The sequence below is a fragment of the Hetaerina americana genome, unplaced genomic scaffold, assembly GCF_022747635.1.
Source record: "Hetaerina americana unplaced genomic scaffold, ioHetAmer1.1.p SCAF_100, whole genome shotgun sequence".
In the NCBI taxonomy this organism is placed as follows: Eukaryota; Metazoa; Arthropoda; class Insecta; order Odonata; family Calopterygidae; genus Hetaerina; species Hetaerina americana.
This window is the reverse complement of record NW_027286071.1, coordinates 852,546-870,580: the sequence shown is the minus strand read 5'-3', so window position 1 is coordinate 870,580 and position 18,035 is coordinate 852,546. Positions and strand designations below refer to the sequence as shown.

At 38.9% G+C, this 18,035-nt stretch overlaps 1 protein-coding gene across 1 annotated transcript in view; it reads left to right on the top strand.

Moving 5' to 3' along the window:
• Positions 1–4,603: 4,603 nt before the first annotated feature.
• LOC139700444 (protein glass-like) overlaps positions 4,604–18,035 on the top strand; it is a 66,522-nt gene continuing 53,090 nt past the window's right edge. The window contains exons 1-2 of the mRNA XM_071599046.1: positions 4,604–5,438; positions 16,197–16,262. Of these exons, the coding sequence (XP_071455147.1) occupies positions 16,261–16,262 (2 nt within the window). The 5' untranslated portion in view covers positions 4,604–5,438; positions 16,197–16,260. The remainder of the gene's footprint in view (positions 5,439–16,196; positions 16,263–18,035) is intronic.

Here is an 18,035-nt window from a genome sequence, read left to right as displayed (position 1 = left end):
ACTGAACAGAATACAAGTAAAATCACTCGATTCTTTAAAATTGATTATGAATCACAAAAATTAGGGAAAATATGGATTTATGAACGTCAGAGGCACGATTAGTGCAATATTGAATTAACGCACTTAAGAAAGACAAATATTTTGAGTTTAATTATAGAATCGAGTGAATTATTCATATTTCTCGTTACATTGACGGGCGAGTATACAATATCGAGGAAATGTAATGTACTACAAGCCGATATTAAGAATCATTTTTTCCCTCGCGCAGTAGGCGATCCAAACAAATTCGAAAACAATTATTCATACTAATTGTGACAATATATTAAAAATTACGCTCTAAATTTCATGATCAATTGGCAAGTTTACCAAATGACTGGCCACCTATGAACCCCTATGGTGGCTTTAGAGGATAGATCGAGAAGTGTTTAGAGAAATTTGTTTTTCTGACTTAACCCTCGAGTACGAATCCAAACGAAAAATTCAAAACAAACTCGGCCAATGGATACATCAAAAAAATTATAAAAATAAAAATGGGGACATCCCCCCATAATCTCTCCTTGCGGTCTCTGGAAATGGTAGGAGCCAGAGGACGAGCAAAAAGTGTCACCGGAGGATCGCATGCACGAAAATCAACTTCCGTTCATGGAGATGGATAAAGAGGAGGTGGCGAGGGAGGGCGGAGCACTGCGAGCGTACGTCGCGGGGGGCGGAGGGTGAACGGAGGAGGCGTGGGAGAGGGGCCAAAGGGGTGGTGGAGGAGGCGAAAGAGGTGGGGGAGGGGTGGGAAAAGGGTCTCTCTCTCTCTCTTCTCTCACCCCCGTAATTTTTTTCCCCACTGAAGAAGGGAGGCGAGGCACGAAGTCAGGCTGTCTCCTCAGTAGGAGGGGTGGAGTGAGGCAGAGGAGGGGAGGATGCCCTGGGGAGGGTCATTTCCTTCGGCCCCGTGCAGTTCCTGTCTCATGTTACGCGCCCGGGACGCAAGGGAGAGGGTTGAAGGAGGGGGCAGGTTGGGGCAGTGCGGCGTTCGACGGAGTTGGAGGAGGGTGAATGAGGGAATCGAGACGGGAGTGAAGCGGAAGGATAAAAGGGAGAGAGCCAGCAGAGCGGAATGAGAGGTTAAAAAAGATGTATTCGGAGAAGAAATGGAATCAGAAGAATTCCGTGAAACATTTCAATTTTCAACTTTGCCATAAAATGACCTGTGTATTTGCTAGCCCTCCTTCTGCGAACGAAATCATACTAAAGGGCGGTTGATATTGGTCTTAATAAGTTTTCACGTGAAGATATTAGAAATCCCTGGAAAATACCCGATTACGTGGAAAAAGTTGATCAATTGGGGCTTTAATTCGATAAAAAAACGTGGCCTACCAAAAGCAAAAACATTAGGGTAACAATATCATTTTCTTCCAAATCCTGTGAACATTTTTCATCACATTCCAGGAATGTGTATTGTAAATGATCGTGATACGATTATGACGATTGAAACCCGATTAGGATAATGATAATTAAACCGTATTAACAATTATAAATGAATGATTCCACTTGGTAGATGATTAACACAAAATTATTGTTAAAATAAATATTCACGACACTGTTAGTATGTGAGAAGGTGCGCAAAAGGGGGCAATGCTATGAACTGTTTGGCCTGGTACGTTAAAATAGTGATACGGTACCTGAAAGTTTATTAAAATTATTGCAAAGCATGGAGCAGGCCATGGTGAGGACGGGCAATTAACGATAAATAAACTAGAAAGAAGATATCGAGGTATTTTGCTGAAAAGAATAGCGATTGGTTAGTAAAATAAAAGTACTTAATTTTTTGGTAAAAGTTTTCCAATAATTCAAATTTGGAATAAAAGAAGTTGACTAATGTAATTTGAGCTATGAAGTTGATTCCCGACTCGCAAGTACAAACAGTTGAGGAAGGAGGAAACCAAAGGCCATAATTAATATTTTGCGATTCTGACAAAAAATGATTGCGAGTTAAAATGAGATGGCTGAATACACAAAATAACTACAGCCTTCGAAATTTTTATTCCTATTAAAATTGCTGACCTAAGAATAAATAATTTCATCATATCAGTTAAAAAGATTTAGGAGAAAAAGGTAGAGGACACTGTTGTGATTTCACATTTGCTAAGTAATCACTTCAAATACAAATTGCAAAACTTCTTATTGTTGAGTCCCAAATCGATATAACTTCAATAATATCCAAGTGTTGAATAAATAGTTTTTCTTAATCAAATTGTAATAAGAAAAAAAAACTAGAATTTTGAGTTTTACATTGGCTAAACTCACTTTTTCACACTTGAATTGAAATACAATAGATATCTAAGAATGAATTAAACTGTTCGATATAAGTTACGTTTTTATTATAATGTTTAGTTAGCATATGGGGGTAAAATTATTTATTTTCGACCACTTTATGGCAGGCTTACAACCACGTGGTTAGGTTGAAATTGATTTTGAACGGTCGGAACAATACAATATAAACAATACCTTTATCCAAAATCAACCTTCCATAGGGACGAGAGACAACTACCACGCTGTCCACCAAGCACCACACAAGCTGTTTCAAATTAATATGCATTTTCTACTAGAATATTTTACTATTTATAGGCATTTAATAATTAAAATACCATTTCATTACGTATAATTAATTTGCCAAAGTTTATTTCTATTTTCTTAAACCTATAACCAGTTAAATTAAATCAATTGATAGATTTTTGTAAAATGTAGATGCATAATAAAGTACAGCATATTGCGTAGAGTAATAATAGTAACCGGGTCGTGAAAACTTTACCAATGCCATTGTATTTTCTATAAACATACAAGTGTTCGATATGCTGTTATATTTATTCAATTATAGAAATTCAAGAAACTATATCGGCAGTTAAACATTTCAATCATTAAAAAATATACCCAGCGCTAATATTGTAACATTGCGTGAGATGAATTCTTACATTGCGCTTTTAAATCTGGAATCATTTTAAACCAGGAAATTGATTTTATCTGTTACTGTAAATATAGATGGCATCTCCACCTCAGAAGTATAATACAACACCCATCATTTCATTAAATAATCTATAAATCAGGTGAATGAGGACAGAAATCCGATTGAAATAGATACAAAAGTAATTGAAGAGTAGAAACAATTATTTTCATACATAGCTTGACTTCTTGACGTTCAATTTTATTCAATAAGATAAACTATCAAAAAGCACAGCAAATCCTGGTCATTAACTTCATGTTAGCTTCTTTTGTACTGAACTCAATAAGTCCAAGGGTGCTCGTGAAGGCGTCCGTCCCACTGATGAACCGTGAGTAAAACGACACAAGCCGGACCAAAACCCCCCTTCTCGGGAAAAATTCTTCTCCTCGATAGAGAGACTATCGAGTTTCATATGCAAGAGACAAATTTCTTTCAATCGATTCCTGGAAAAACAGGCTACGATATTTAATTTAAAAAATGAAGCTACATTGAGGTTAACTAAAACACTTATCATAAAACACTAGAAAATATCAATAATGCACAACTCATCAATGGAAAATATTTATTTCAACCCCAGAGATTTTCTAGGGTGTGAATATTATTTCTGTTCGAGAAACGACTTTATTTAAAGTACGACGATATTGGTAAAACAAGTACAAAAAGGGAGGGAGGTTGCTAAAAAACGCGGGGTAAAGCGAGCCGGTGACAAGTTCTCATGGGATAGGTGAAAATGTATGCAAGACTGTGAGAGGGTGCAGGTCCCCGCTTCGCACACGAGATGGAAGGGGTGGAGTGATGGGAAGAAGCGGGTGGACCTGCTGGGATGGGGGAGCCAAACAAGAGGGGAGGGGGTGTCGGGAGGTGTCCCGGTGGGAATGGGACTCGCGGACAAAGGGATTCCCTCGCCGCTCGCAGTCACGTGACTGCGGAAGTGACGCTCGTTTCCGCGCCACTGGCCTAATCGGATCGGCAGGCGAGGTGCACGCCGGGAAGGGGGGAGAGGGTTGGAGGAGGCGGGGGACCAGGGAGAAGGTGGGCAGGTATGGAGTGAGGGCGGAGGATCCCAGTTTGCCTCTGCGTGGGTGGTGGGCGCACGGGATCGGGGGAAGGGTAAGGTGTTGTTGATCGTCCTTTGCCCACCCTCTCCACTAAGTCCCTCCCCCGTCCCACGAGGGCCCCCCACCATCCTTCCTCCCCACCGTCTAACGTACCGCTTTCGACACCCCCTCCCCCCCACCAACCCAACGAACCCCATAGTTTTTTCCTGCCTTATTCCTTCCCGGCCCAACCACAAATCCCACCCCCATCCTCTACCCCACCCTGTGCTCCTCCGACACTCTCTCTTCCCTTCATCCACCACCTTCCCTCACCACTGCGCACCATTTCCCCCCCACCAATCGCCACCACCCAACCCCGCTCCTTCGCGACCAAAACCCTTCAAACCCCATCCCGCCCCCTCCCCTAGTCCAACCCCGGCAGAGACGAACTCATCCCATCCATGCCGCTCTGACACACACCCCCCTCCCCACCACACACCCTCCCCCGTCCAGCCCCTTATCCCAACGACGCCCCCCCGCACCCTCCGAGCCGCCCAACACTCCAGTACGGCACTCCAGGAGTCCCGCATCGGCCATCGCCGACGTCCAGTCTCTCACCGAAATCCCTCCGGAGAGAAGTCCCGAGGTCCTCCTCTTTTCGCTTGCCTCTCCCGCCTGGAGAGTGTGCCCCATCGCCGCGCGCCCCTACGCGTATGCGTGTGAGTGTGTGTGTCTGTGCGTAGGAGTGAGTGCCCGCTCCGGCGAAAGGAGCGAACCTTGGGAGGACCCTCGGGCCCCCCCCCCCGATTGGTCGGGGCACACTCGCGTGGAAGACGCGCAGTTATAGCACGAATCCCCCTCCCGTGTCCGACCCCGCCGGTAAGGATCGCACGCAGACACGCCCCATCTTCCCTCTCCGAGTTGCGGCCTGCGGCTCTCCTACCGAAAAATCCGCTCCGTCGTGAAAGTATAAAATTTCGATCTCCACATCCCGTTCCGCAAAAGGGAAGGCGGGCGGCGGTGCACGCCGATCGAGTCCAGACTGGAGCATCGAAAGGGCGTCGGACGTCGAGTGCCCGTTACGCTGCTACCAACACGCAAAAGGATTCTCTATCGAGACTGTGTGCGCAGGCCTCTCTCCCTGTTTCTCGCACTCTTTTGGGAGACGACTTCCCCCCCGCCCCCTTTGTTATAACGGAAGGGATACGGAGATTGATCGAGTGAGGTGACCTATCCCAGCAACCCTCGCATGCCACTGACCTCGCCTCATCTTGTCGTTGTAGGGGAGTGTGGAATAAAAGTGAATGAGGATCATGTGGGCAGAAGATGGCACGGAGTGCATCCCCGTCATGAGAAAGTGAACGGAGGAAGAATTCTCATTTGGACCCTATTGGAGGAGACCACAACCGGTAAGACCATTAAAATCAACAGTGATATGGTGGCGCAAACTTTTCAGCCTTTCTCGATGCAAAAATTAAAATTAACTAGTGGAATTAATATCAATGAAATTTCACTGCTTTCGTTTAATTTTTCATCTCGAAGGGGGTAATGCGGCGAAATGAAGATTCATCCAAACCCCCTATTATAATGAATAAATTTGTACTTTAAATGCTTAACTCCATTCATATCCATGAAGTAATTGATACCTCTAGTCAAGTGCTTTTATTGATGCTTATTTTCAATCTCTGCAACAAGCCGAATTCCCTCTATTTTATTCCAAGATAACCCGCAGTATTTAAAAGAACGTCATAAGGTTCCCTAAATAATAAATCAGCAAGGCTCCATTCGCTCAATTCAATTGAATTGCATCAAACGCATAAAATTTTAAATTAAATTCAAGGGATCGTTAATGAACTTTGGTTTTACTTTCGCTATATTAGCCCAAGAATCTCAGCACTACGTGAACTAGCTCTGTTCCCTGCGAAACTTGCATATTCTCACGCTGTTCTAGTTATCAAAATTTCTCATCGCTGGGATTTTGGATTGTCCTCTGTCTTCACCCGGGCCAACTGGGCTACGATTCTCCCTCATCGATTCGACAGTGAGTCTACGAGTTGGGCCACAAAATGCCCCCTAATTGGCGAGGGCTGTTCGTTAAATTAACGTGGAAAAAAATTTATAAATGCATCTTCAAGGAAACTGAAATTTCAATGTAGGTACTTAAAAAACACATTTTCTTGCATATGAACTTGTCGATTTCCTAACATGAGATTTTTAATTCTCAAAATTTTCTCAAATGATAAATCTAATTTTAAACGCCTTACCCCTCGAATCATGTCCATAGGAATGTTCTGAAATGACGTCATACCAGTCGCATCCCAAATTTGTTGTTGTATATGTTGCTTATTTAAATCGGCATGTCGATTTCCGTCATAAAGAGAAGATGCTATTCATTTTCATTAAGTTCTTACCGTGCAATATGATGAACTAGAAAATTATAGTTTTCAATCTCATGTTTTGATTGAACCCTATAAAATGCTTGTAAAAAAGTTTATAAAATAAATATTAATAAACACAAAATGACGAAAAATTGTTACAATTCATTATTCCGTGCTTAATTTTTAACTAAAAACTTTGAACCTGTACTTTACGGGAAAACATGAGTGGAATACAACACTAGAATAATATAGACATTATTAGCGCCATATAAATGCCATATTTTCATAATTTCGGAATGGCGAAACTGCTATTTTTAAGCCCATTGTCGGTGTAGTATATATGATGAAATTCTTCCAAATTATGCTGCTCAAGTTTACCAAAATTTATCTGATAAAATGTATCTGATTTGAAGGTACAATTATTCACCACCATTTCGAATGTTTTAAAAATAAATTACCTCAATTTGCAACTCATAACTAAATAAATATTTCACTAAAAATTTTCTAGATTTCCAGTTCTTTGGTTCTTTTTAAAGTGCTACATGCCTAAAGAGGATTTATTATTATCGCATTTTTTCATAGAATTTTTGCTCACTATTTCATGGACCAAACTGCGTATAAAATAGATGATTCACTTGTCTTGTCGTCACATGATTAGGATATGTATTAGCGTATGCAAAATAAGTTTTTATAAAATTTAAAAATACTTAGAGATGGAATATTGTTTGACTCCTGTTCGCAGCTATCGTGGCCCGCGTACCTTAGTGATTACTATCCTGTCCGACTTGCCATCAGGTCTCCAGGGTCCCGAACCAACGGAGTTTATGCCACACGCATTTCCGAGGCAAAACTAGATCCCACGACCTTTTGGGAGAGCAGACGGTCTCCACCCCGCCGACAAAAAAATCTGGATACGATTTGATTGCAATTTTGTTTGATTGCAATTTAGTTACGATGTACGCGTACAACTAATTTCTATTTCTAACGCATTTTGTTGTAAGCATCGCCGGTATGGCGTAGCCATTGTTTCGGATGCAACGGTTCCTCATTTGGTGACACATTGAAATGCGGGAAATGACGGAGCAGTATCTTCAGCGGAGTCACTCGCCGTTGTGTACACAAATACGAAATATTTCACAGCGGAGAAATCATTTTCCAAAGTCGGGAATCGGGGTTCGAATGATGTGTCTCATAATTTTTCACTGTGAAATTTATTGCGTTTGTCCTTCATTTACTCATCTGCTCAAGCAGCCATCTAAGCACAATAATTCCATTATGATGTTAAATTGCGTACTCCATAACATAGTTAAGAGTTTTAACTCAGTTATCGACATATTTATACATTTTTCACGAACAAGGAGACATATAAAAAAATCTCCTGAATTAAACTAGTAAAGAATTATTTTCTCTAAGATAAGGAGAAAACATTGAAAATTCCAAGGATTTAATATGTTCATAAACGAACTAATTTACTCATTATATGACATGAGTTGTCTAGATGACATTAAAATTCTTTTGGTTTCTTATATCACCATAGATTCTATTATCACGACGGTAGAACTTTACGTTTTTTATATTGCTTTTCCTGTTGATTTGTTCTTCTGTATAACAATTCTTTCATAGATGCAGGTAAAAAATAACAATAAAACCATTAGCGTAAATTTTGAAATTAAAAATTGAAAGTTATATGAGGGAGGTCGAAGAAATATTATAATTTGATATTCAGAGAAAAGGAAAGCGGAAATATTCTAATGAAAAGGATAAAGAATGATAAAAAAAAAGATTAAATTATAAACCGAATAAACTGAAAATTTTCAACACTTTCATTCACCAAGGGCGTAATTTTGACTTGTGCGGCTTCCTCAATCCACGATGCGAAATGGTATGTATGTACAACAAACGAAAATATCTTTGAATGTAATATTTCACCAATAAAAATATAATTGCCGTCTGATCATGGCAGATACATACGCATTGAAAAATATCCAAAACTAAAAATAAAAAAAATTAAAATAAGCTAATCTGTCTTACTTTAAGGCACATAAGTCTGTTGACGGCGGCAATAGAACGTAAAATGTTTTTAACAACAGCATTGAAGTCCCAAGAATGAATTACCCCATATATATATATATATATATATATATATATATATATATTTATATATTTATATATACAAGTATTAAACACGGATAGGAAAAGAAAGCTAAGAGTGAAGAGCAACCTTAAATTGATTGCCAAATCTTAGCGATAAAACAGAATTTAAACAAATTTAAACTGAATACGAAATAAATAATTAAATATCTCGCCACGAAGTAAATGAAGAGTTAAATTAATGGCTTTGGCATTATTGAACTACCGCGCATTTATTTCGTAAATCATTTCATCGAAGTCATAACTTAAAACAATAACTAGGTATATTTTGTTCCCTAGAACCCTTTTCTCCATACTTCCAGTTGATACCATTGTAGAGCATTCTAGAGTAATATTACCCTGTAAAATTTAAACATGATGAGTTAAAATGGCTTGAATACCAGCAGTACGCCGTGTATGGGCATCCAAAAGGGCCTGTACATGAAATTATTATCTTAAAAATGATCATATGGTGTCCCTGACGCTTTATTTGCTCACATACGGAACTCCATCGCAAACATCTCTGCTACAATGTAAATAGCTAATCAGAGCAATTTTTTGCTAAGTATTTCAGCATGTTCACGTTTTCCAAATAATCATGCTTGACATGGAAGAAACATAACTGGTCGTATTCAGGGACGTTTCGATGTAATGCCTAATTCTAAACATCAGATTTCGAGTTTAACGCATATTAAAACACCGCCCTTTTTACTACCGTTCAGTGATATATTTATTTTGTTTACTGTCATTTAATTTGAGTATTTGAAGGAGTATTCTTAATTTATATATGTATATGTATGTATGTATGGGTGTGTATGTGCGTACTTATGCATGTATTTATGCATGTGTATGAATGCATGTATGTATGTTTTATGTGTGTATATGTATGTGTGAGTGGATATGTATGTATATGTGTATGTATGTGTATGCATATAGGTATATATGTGTGTGTATGTGTATGTATGTGTATGTGTGTGTCTATATATATGTATATACTTTTTTCTTTTCGATGTGCAAATTTGGATTAATGAATTTATGTCTATCTCTATGTGTTTATGTTTAGATTTGAATTTAACTGTAAGTTTAAATGGCTAATATAATATGTATATGACGATGGGTTAAATGGAAGAAGGGACCATTTGGTCTCAATTTCGCCCAAATAAAGACCACTATCTATCTATCTATCTATGTTTGGAAAGAAATGGGGGCTTACAACATCGTGTACATGGTGAAGACTTTGGCATCACGCACTAAATACCAGCGTAAATTAGATATATTACTACTAAAATGAAACATTGCATATTAATAATGCGGTCACCAATTGCGGATTTTCTGAACACAAACTTTGACAAAATCCTAAGAAAGTAAATGGTTTTTTGTCATCATTATTAGATCGCCTTTCATAAGTGCTTATGTGAATGTGTTTGGATGGAAAAAACTGCAAATATTCCCCAATGCTTGAATATTCTCGGATAATAGAGCAATAAACACAAGACCCAAAACGATGCAACGCAACGCGACAGCCCGGTCCGAAGCCAGGTTTGGTCACGCCAAGCCAAGAAATCCTGTTTCATATGAAATTCCTCTCTCCTCTCTCACGCTTCCATTTTTGTTTTCCTTTCCGAAATTTTGCATCATCTACTGTGAATAAAAGACTAATGGTACTCTTTTGCTTTTCCTGTTTTCCCTGGTCTCAACAGCTAGTCAAACTCTGGTTACGGATTCCTACGACCGTCTTCATGACTATTTGAAATATTTCCTTATGTATTGTAAGGCGATTACAAGTTATCATGAGGTATTATAAATCATATACATGATGCATAATGATTATGTTTGGATATTATAATATTCAGAGCTGGCCACTTATTCACAGTGCATATCGAATGCTGTGTGAATTTAACCACAGGCGCTACAGATTTGATATGATTTAGGCGCCATCTGCCGAAGTCTTATTACCCAATCAACCGGAGGTTTTAGATTTCAGCGACTAGAAAACATTAATTTTTCCCGGTCTCTTCGCTAAGGAAGTGGAGGGTCTGTGGTGAACGAGAGTCAATTCGTCACGCTGGGTCTTTGGAGCGATCTTCCTCTAGCTTTCCCGGAACGATAAGCTCGTAAGCCATAAGAAATGCCCTGAGCCGCAAAATAGTGGTGGGGAAAAAAAGAGGAGCGCACGTTCTTCGAGTGTTCTCGAGTGGCTCGTCAGCTGTTCATTTAAGGGGACGTCCTGTGGTCAGGGGATGTGAGACTTGCTCTCTCAGTCCTCCTTCCCGCTCTCTTGGGAGGGGGAGCAGGAGGAAGCTCGGAGAGGCCGTGGCAAGCCGATCCCGAGCCGGTTTTCGGTCCCACAAGAGACCACCATTATTCCACGGAGCGAGGGACTGATAGGCCGATATCACACCACAAATAATTAAGGAATTAAAACGCAACTGACTGTAACTAGGCCAGTTACTTTCATGCATTACATGAAATAACAATGAATGAAGTTTTCTCGAAGGGGGAGGGTGGACCGATTATCCTTGGGTGTCTGATTCCGAATGATCTATGTGGGTTTTTAATAATATGATGATATCTAGTATACTATGATTAGTGAAAAAAATACGATCAAAATTTATTAATAAGATGGCAGAGCATACCAAGATGCATACCCTAAGTTATCTCATTGAAGCATTAAATAATGGAGGTAAAGCTCTATATGATGATGACTCTCGGAGATAATAGCTCAAGCCGAATCCTATGCATTCCCCAAATAGTTTGTTTCTACCCAAGATGGCTATTAAAAAGTGTTTCTTTTTTTATTAAACCTAACTACACTGATCACTAGCACTGTATGAACTATAATTTAAAACAAGAGGAAATTTAATTTTTGAATTTCGATTCATGCATTTTAACCTAGACTTAATCTGGAAAATAAGTTTCACTGTTCTCGTTAGAATTAAGACATGGTTTGGGATCGTAGATTTTCGCGGCGTTCAGATGAAAGACTCTCCATTCTCGGGATATTACCGCGTAGGTTGTTTTTCTGACAACAGTTTCGCCCGTGTTTCAACGACCTGAAGACGCTCGTTGAAACACGAGCGAAAATGTTGTCAGAAAAACAACCTACGCGGTGACATCCCGAAAATGGAGTCTTTCTTAAGACATGGTTACTAGGGCCAAGGTTTTGTGGTAGCTCTTGGAGGTAAGTTTCGAAAACGTAAAGGAAATGATCGGCTAAGCGCACAGTCGGACGGAAAATATATTATAGAGTATCTGTTTCAAGATTTATAAAAGGCAGGAAGTTTCATTGAATTACTCAGGCGAATTTTTTATGCAAAAATATTTTTGATCATAAAGAAATGACCCAGAACATGTTTATGTAGAAGTTTTAGAACGATCTCCAACAGTTATGAATTGAAGAAATTTCTCCGTACGATCTGCTGTGAGCAGATTATGACCTGCTATTCATTGTCAGGATATTAAACCAGGTATTTTCATAAAATCGAGTTTTCTGACCCAATTTTAGAAATATATAGATACCGTTTTCCAATAGTCAACGTGCATTGAATAGTTCATTAAACTAAGCAGCAATGGCAACATTGAAGCAAAAATAAGGTACGAGAAAATGATACTAATTATATTTAAATGAGAGATGAAATATCGCTTTTGGCGAACTCATTATTTAGTTTTTGATGAATTCAATATTAGCATGCAATATTGCTACCTTAAATACAAATTTTGTTTCATCAATGCAGACACTTTCAAGATAATTGCATTTCTCCTCGTTTATTTAACCTGGACAGAGAGAAAATGAATGAAGGAGCGTTAGATAGGTTGATGGAAGAGAAAACGTTGCCGGGAGAAATTTATATGACATAAACTGTGCATGTATGCACGTTTCTGCAAAACTACTACATAAATCCAAATGTATTCCTGATATTTTTTTAGATTTTCCAATTATTACACGTTATATTTTTGCCATCATTGTCATCGGTGTTCACAATTAGTGTAAAGAGGATAGGAAAACCAAATTTTACTTAAGAATAAGTTAAATTCTCACCAAATTTATATCTTGTATACGGATAGATACTTGATTAAATTTAATAAAGATGGATATTTCAAATAATCATCTGTTATTCTGTATAAACCTGAAGATGTATCAAATCAACCGAATTTAAAAGTATAATGCAGAAATCTAACAGTTCGTCCAAAAATAGCTCAGTCATCAACCCAAGTACCAAGGTCGGTTGGGTAGGTGAGGGCAGAGATTCACTCAGTACTTAAGCCAACGGCTTGTGGAATTCACCCTTTAACAGGGTACCGAGGGGGGCTAGTTCTTTTGCCTGTGCCGCCTGCGGTTTCCCATGAAGATATGGTACCTGAAAAAAGCTTGGGTAAAGCTGAGGGTGCCCAGAGACATCTCCTAGAATCAAAACCGGGCCCTACGGTCAGAAGCCCAACGCTCTACCCGTTACACGACCACGTCTCCTAATCATTAATCTAAATCGTTGATGTTTCTCGGTACATAAATTTGTCGCACTTTGAATTCTAAAGGTTCCCAAAGGCGAATTATGAGCAAAACACTGGTTTGGAAAATCCGTATGCAACTTTTTAGGTCTATATGCGATTCAATGAGGAGTTAAGAAAACAAATTATCAATAATTCTGAAACAGGCTGAAGGTATGCCGATCATATGATCACAACTAATCGATGCATTACATTTAATACTTATAAATAATGTTACTCTCTTAATAATCTCTCAAATTTAATCATATTAAACTTCAAATGGTTTTCATTTTATTATGTTAAATTCCAAAATGCCTATCGGGAAGTTCAAAAAAACAGTGGGAAAAGCCAAAGCGGTAACCTTAGTAGAATCATCTGCTGGTGTGAACACAAATTTTGGGAAAATTTTACGGTGCAAAGTCTTTCGCCTCTACCGGAATTCAAATCCTGACCCCTCGATCTGCGCCAGAGTGATTTGGCTGCAATATAGTTAACATGCCGCATTCAATTAATTTTAGGGTCAGCTATACAGATTAAATCAATGAGCCCTGATCTTTCCTGCTTAATTCAAGGAATTTGTGGAGGGCATCATTTCCCTATGACGTAAAACAGCGATAAGCAACAGGCAAATCGCCGGTTTCATTCGTAATTCCATTCAAAATATTTCCGATAGCCGTTATTTTCTCACAATCTATCCCGCTCACGTAAAAACAGAGAAACCTTAACAAACTACGTTGTTCGATGCTGAAGGGAATAAGCAGTTTAGCGAACGGCCTTTTCCCTTGCTCCGACATCACAAGACGCCCACGTCACTCGGAGGAGCCTCGCCCCTATTTTCATTTATTTATCCGATTTCTTTTGAATGGGATTTCTCTTGCTCACCCTTGAACGCATCGTAACTCTTGGGCAAAGGACGAAAGGGGGTGTGGCTTCAAGCTCACTTAAGCGCCAGATCCACACCACAGAGAAAAGGGAATAATCTTGTTCCGGACGGTCCGAAAGAAAAATTAATCCGCCACGAGCGATTTGAAAAGAGTAAAGCTTGAAAAACAGTGCGCGCAAAACTAAAGTGATTAAATCTAGAAAATTAGTGTTTTAGAATACGTAAGCTGCTCCTTCACGGGAATAATTATATAACGGATTGGTTTTCCATCGTCTCTCTCGTGTTAGTGTAAAAGTCATTAAAATAAGTTTGACTGCGCATGCGAATGCGAAAATGAATATCGCTACATCTGTTACCGTAGTTTTCACCGTCACTAACACACCTTAAGTTAGGCTGCTGCCCCCTCGCTCTCCTTCGACATATTGGCAGCCTATTGCCATTCACCACTTTCTATCTCACCGCACCTTTGGGTGGTTTCAGTCCATTTTTAGATCACTCTCTCCATGAATTGGTCGCTAGGCTCTCCTCGCTTGTTATTCACGATTGATTATTCGCCAAGGACACTCGCTTATTTTGCACGTAACCTCTAAAATCTAAAGTTCGTGCCAACATTTATAACCTGGCGGGCGCACGGGGTAGTTATAATCACGGATAGCTTCGAGCTATTCTATGGCATGGGAGTCATGAGCGGCAGCAGAAGATTCGAAATTGGAAGCAAGCGTTTTGCGGCCGTAGAGAACTGATTAGCACTGGATGGACAGAGATTTGGTTGGTGCCGTGGGTAGTATAACCAGAGGGTTCTGGATCCGTATTCTAGAATGAATTCCGATATAGCGTGGCAGGATTTTTCATTGATATCCTAGTCCCTGCTTGGGGTCCACGTGGAGAGGACGCCGTCCGTCGAATGGGACGTCAAAACTTTTTATGCCTAGACGCCTTCGTTTAAAGTAGGTAACTCTAAGTGTCCACCTATGGGGCAAATGATCTCAGCTGTCGTTCACACCCCCTAGTAAATATTTTTAATAATTTAAATGGGCACTGTAAATCACGAAGAAATCTGACAAGGAATAGGCTAAAGAGGAAAGTTTTTCGAAAATACCGAGAAGTAGAGGAAAGCTCTCGGGTAAAGCCAAAACTGCCTTCTGATGGCAGTCATTGAAGGAATAATGGAAGAATGGATGGAAAGGTCGCAAATAAGATATCTTAAGCAGAAAATGGGAGGTGAAAAGCAAGACCTTTGGAGTACCAATCTTCAGATAAATAATACCTCCTAGCGAAAATATATTTTGGAATGGTCGGAGATGATTTTGTAATTAACTCTTGAGCTTTTCAAACGAAAATGTATTGCAACCCATTTTGTATAGGACTAAATTATGCTAAAGCACTAATATAATTCAATCGAGGCCAAGCAAAGCCTTGATAGAGCATACAATTTAAAAATACGAAGCGATTGATATCGATACTATAATTTGTTTACAGCACACTACTTGCCAAATGAGGATAAAAAATATTTAAGAGAAAACCATACCAAAATGTGAGTGCCATGAGTAGGAAAAAACATTCATAGTGACGATGCAGTTCTTTGAATTTTGTAGGAGTTAAAAACTCATAAAAGTTCATGAAAATAGTCATTGTTCATTATTGCGTTTAAATCTGACAATCTTATATTTTGAATGGATTAAAAAAAATGCAAAGGCTTTAATTGTTATTTACTAGCGTTGTTACCTGTTATTATTATCGCCACGCTGTAGGCGAATTTTCAGTATCTACCTTTTGTCATTTTAAAAGTCAATTCCCATAAGTTTCGTTTGATTTGCTAGTCTTAGATTCCATCGCTATATCTATATTCAGCTTTGATACCTTCCCTGCGCTGTATATTTAATGTTTTTGGTCAAATTGCTTCTACTTAAACCGCCAGACCCAGCTCATGTCCATCCAGAAAAATGGAATTGCTTAAAAAGAGCATATTTCTGAATTCGTTTCCAAGTTGTAACAGGAAATAGTCAAGCCTTTACTCCATATAAATGTTTAATTTGGAACTTATTAAATTATGCATTTGTTTCTCCTGCTTAATCGTCCCGGTCAATAGAGTGTTAACATTTTTCCAATCACTTGCCTAAGAATGACTGAGAGACTTCTGTCTAGAGATGGAAGAGTTGGCCGCTCGAGTCCTCTTTCATTCGGCCTTCTTCATATCCATGCACGACCAAAAATCCTTCGAATTTATCAAGAGTTAGATTTTTATTTCCATAGCAATGATGATCAGTCCACGAACTTTTACATACTTGCAGGAATCAACCCTCTGGCGATCTTAAGAGTACGAACCACTTCGCTCCCAGACCCTCAGCTGCCAACATGTAAGTAAGAAAGAAAATTTTCACCCAAAAGTACTGCTAACCTCTGTCATCAGTGATATGTGTTGGGAAACATATTCGATCGTAACTGTATGTTTCTTCCGCGAAAATTCTAGTCGAATGTTCTAATGAAATTGTGAAAATAGGAATTTTCTCCTTCATGCGAGGATATTTTCGCTACCGAAAGAAACAATCAACGCCTTACTACATCTTCCGTGAATTAATTTCCATTCATTTAATTTCCCTTAATTCTAATTCAGAGTTGAAAATAATTCTAAGAGGTATATAAGAAGATCTGAACACCAGATAAACTTGTACATGAATAAACTAATGCTTAACTGAATAATTGCATTAATGAGAGTGTGAAAAATCACATGAAATGCATATAAATATGAAAATTTACTCAGGAGGGATAAACCTCGCAGCCGATTCGCCTTTCCACTTCTTCTTATTATTTATTTCTCTTTTACTTTTGGTTTTTTAAGGGCGTTGTGTGCTTAAATATTGTGTAAAACGTTTTTTATTCTGAATTAACTCTCCACTCATTCTTATAGTCCGCCGTTTTGTAATTCTCTCTAAACATTTGTTTTCATTTTCCTCCTTTGCATGATAACCCTATTTACGACTATGAATAGCAGGTTAAAATCTTCAAGAAGAAATATGAAAAATGTGTTAATGAAAATATAGAAAATATTTCAATTCATATAACTGTGTTAATGCATCGCTATGATTGGGATTTTTTTTTAATGGAGCTAAGGGTAGGGAAGTATGAAGTATATAGTATATATGCGTTTTTAAAATGGAGCGGAAAGGAAATGGAGCAACGGGTACGGAAATACGAAGCATGAAGGGCTGGGCAGAGGCAACGTAGGTGCAGTCGATACATCTATAAACCTGAAATTCGCCATTTTGATTCCTTTATGCTACAAAAGTTTTTTCCAACTTTGAAAAAATTGCATTTCTGATTTTCCGGAACGAGTCAACGAGAAAAGTGGATGTTACACCAATGGAGAAAGTTCATAAGGCGCTGATGGCGCAGGTGATGATAATTGGTCTGGTATCAACTGCCGCAGCTGTGGGCGAGAGTGGAATTGGACGCAGTTGATGCGACGTGGAAGGCAACGGAAAATCACCATATTAGCCTCCCTATAAGATGCAGCATTCTATACAATTGATATTTAATTATCTAATTATTAGAAAAACAGCATTAATAATGACCGTGTAATTTCTGATATTTTATGGAAACACGTAAACACAGAGGAATATAAGCAGGCAAGCAATCGAAGTGCAAGCCTACCCCTCCGCCCTCCCTCTTTCTCTCCCTGCGTGGCGAAGCGGGCTTCCCCAAGTCGTCGCGGCGATGCCAAGAGTCCTCTCAGGAGCACCAGTTGCCACCCTTAGTTAGGGTTTCCAGAGGAAATAACCAAACTTGTAAAAAGACAGAGGAATCCATATGAATACTAATCTTAAAATCATATGAGAATGAAAATGCACTATCTCAAAACGTAGATCGGCTCAAATGTCTTGCTGTCGAAGGGACTTCAAATAAATACATGTAGAGGAAAGAAATATTTTAGTAAGACGAAGAAAGTTGTAACTTTAACAGCACTACCACCAGCAATTATGGAAGTAATAATAAGTTAATAAGAAAAACAGGATAAGCAAAAACGAAAGATTTTCTATAAAAATAAATTATTATTAACCAGCAAACCAAACTATCTTTTTCATCTAGAACAACTTAATAAAAATATTAGGCCCACGAATACGGCCTTTGAG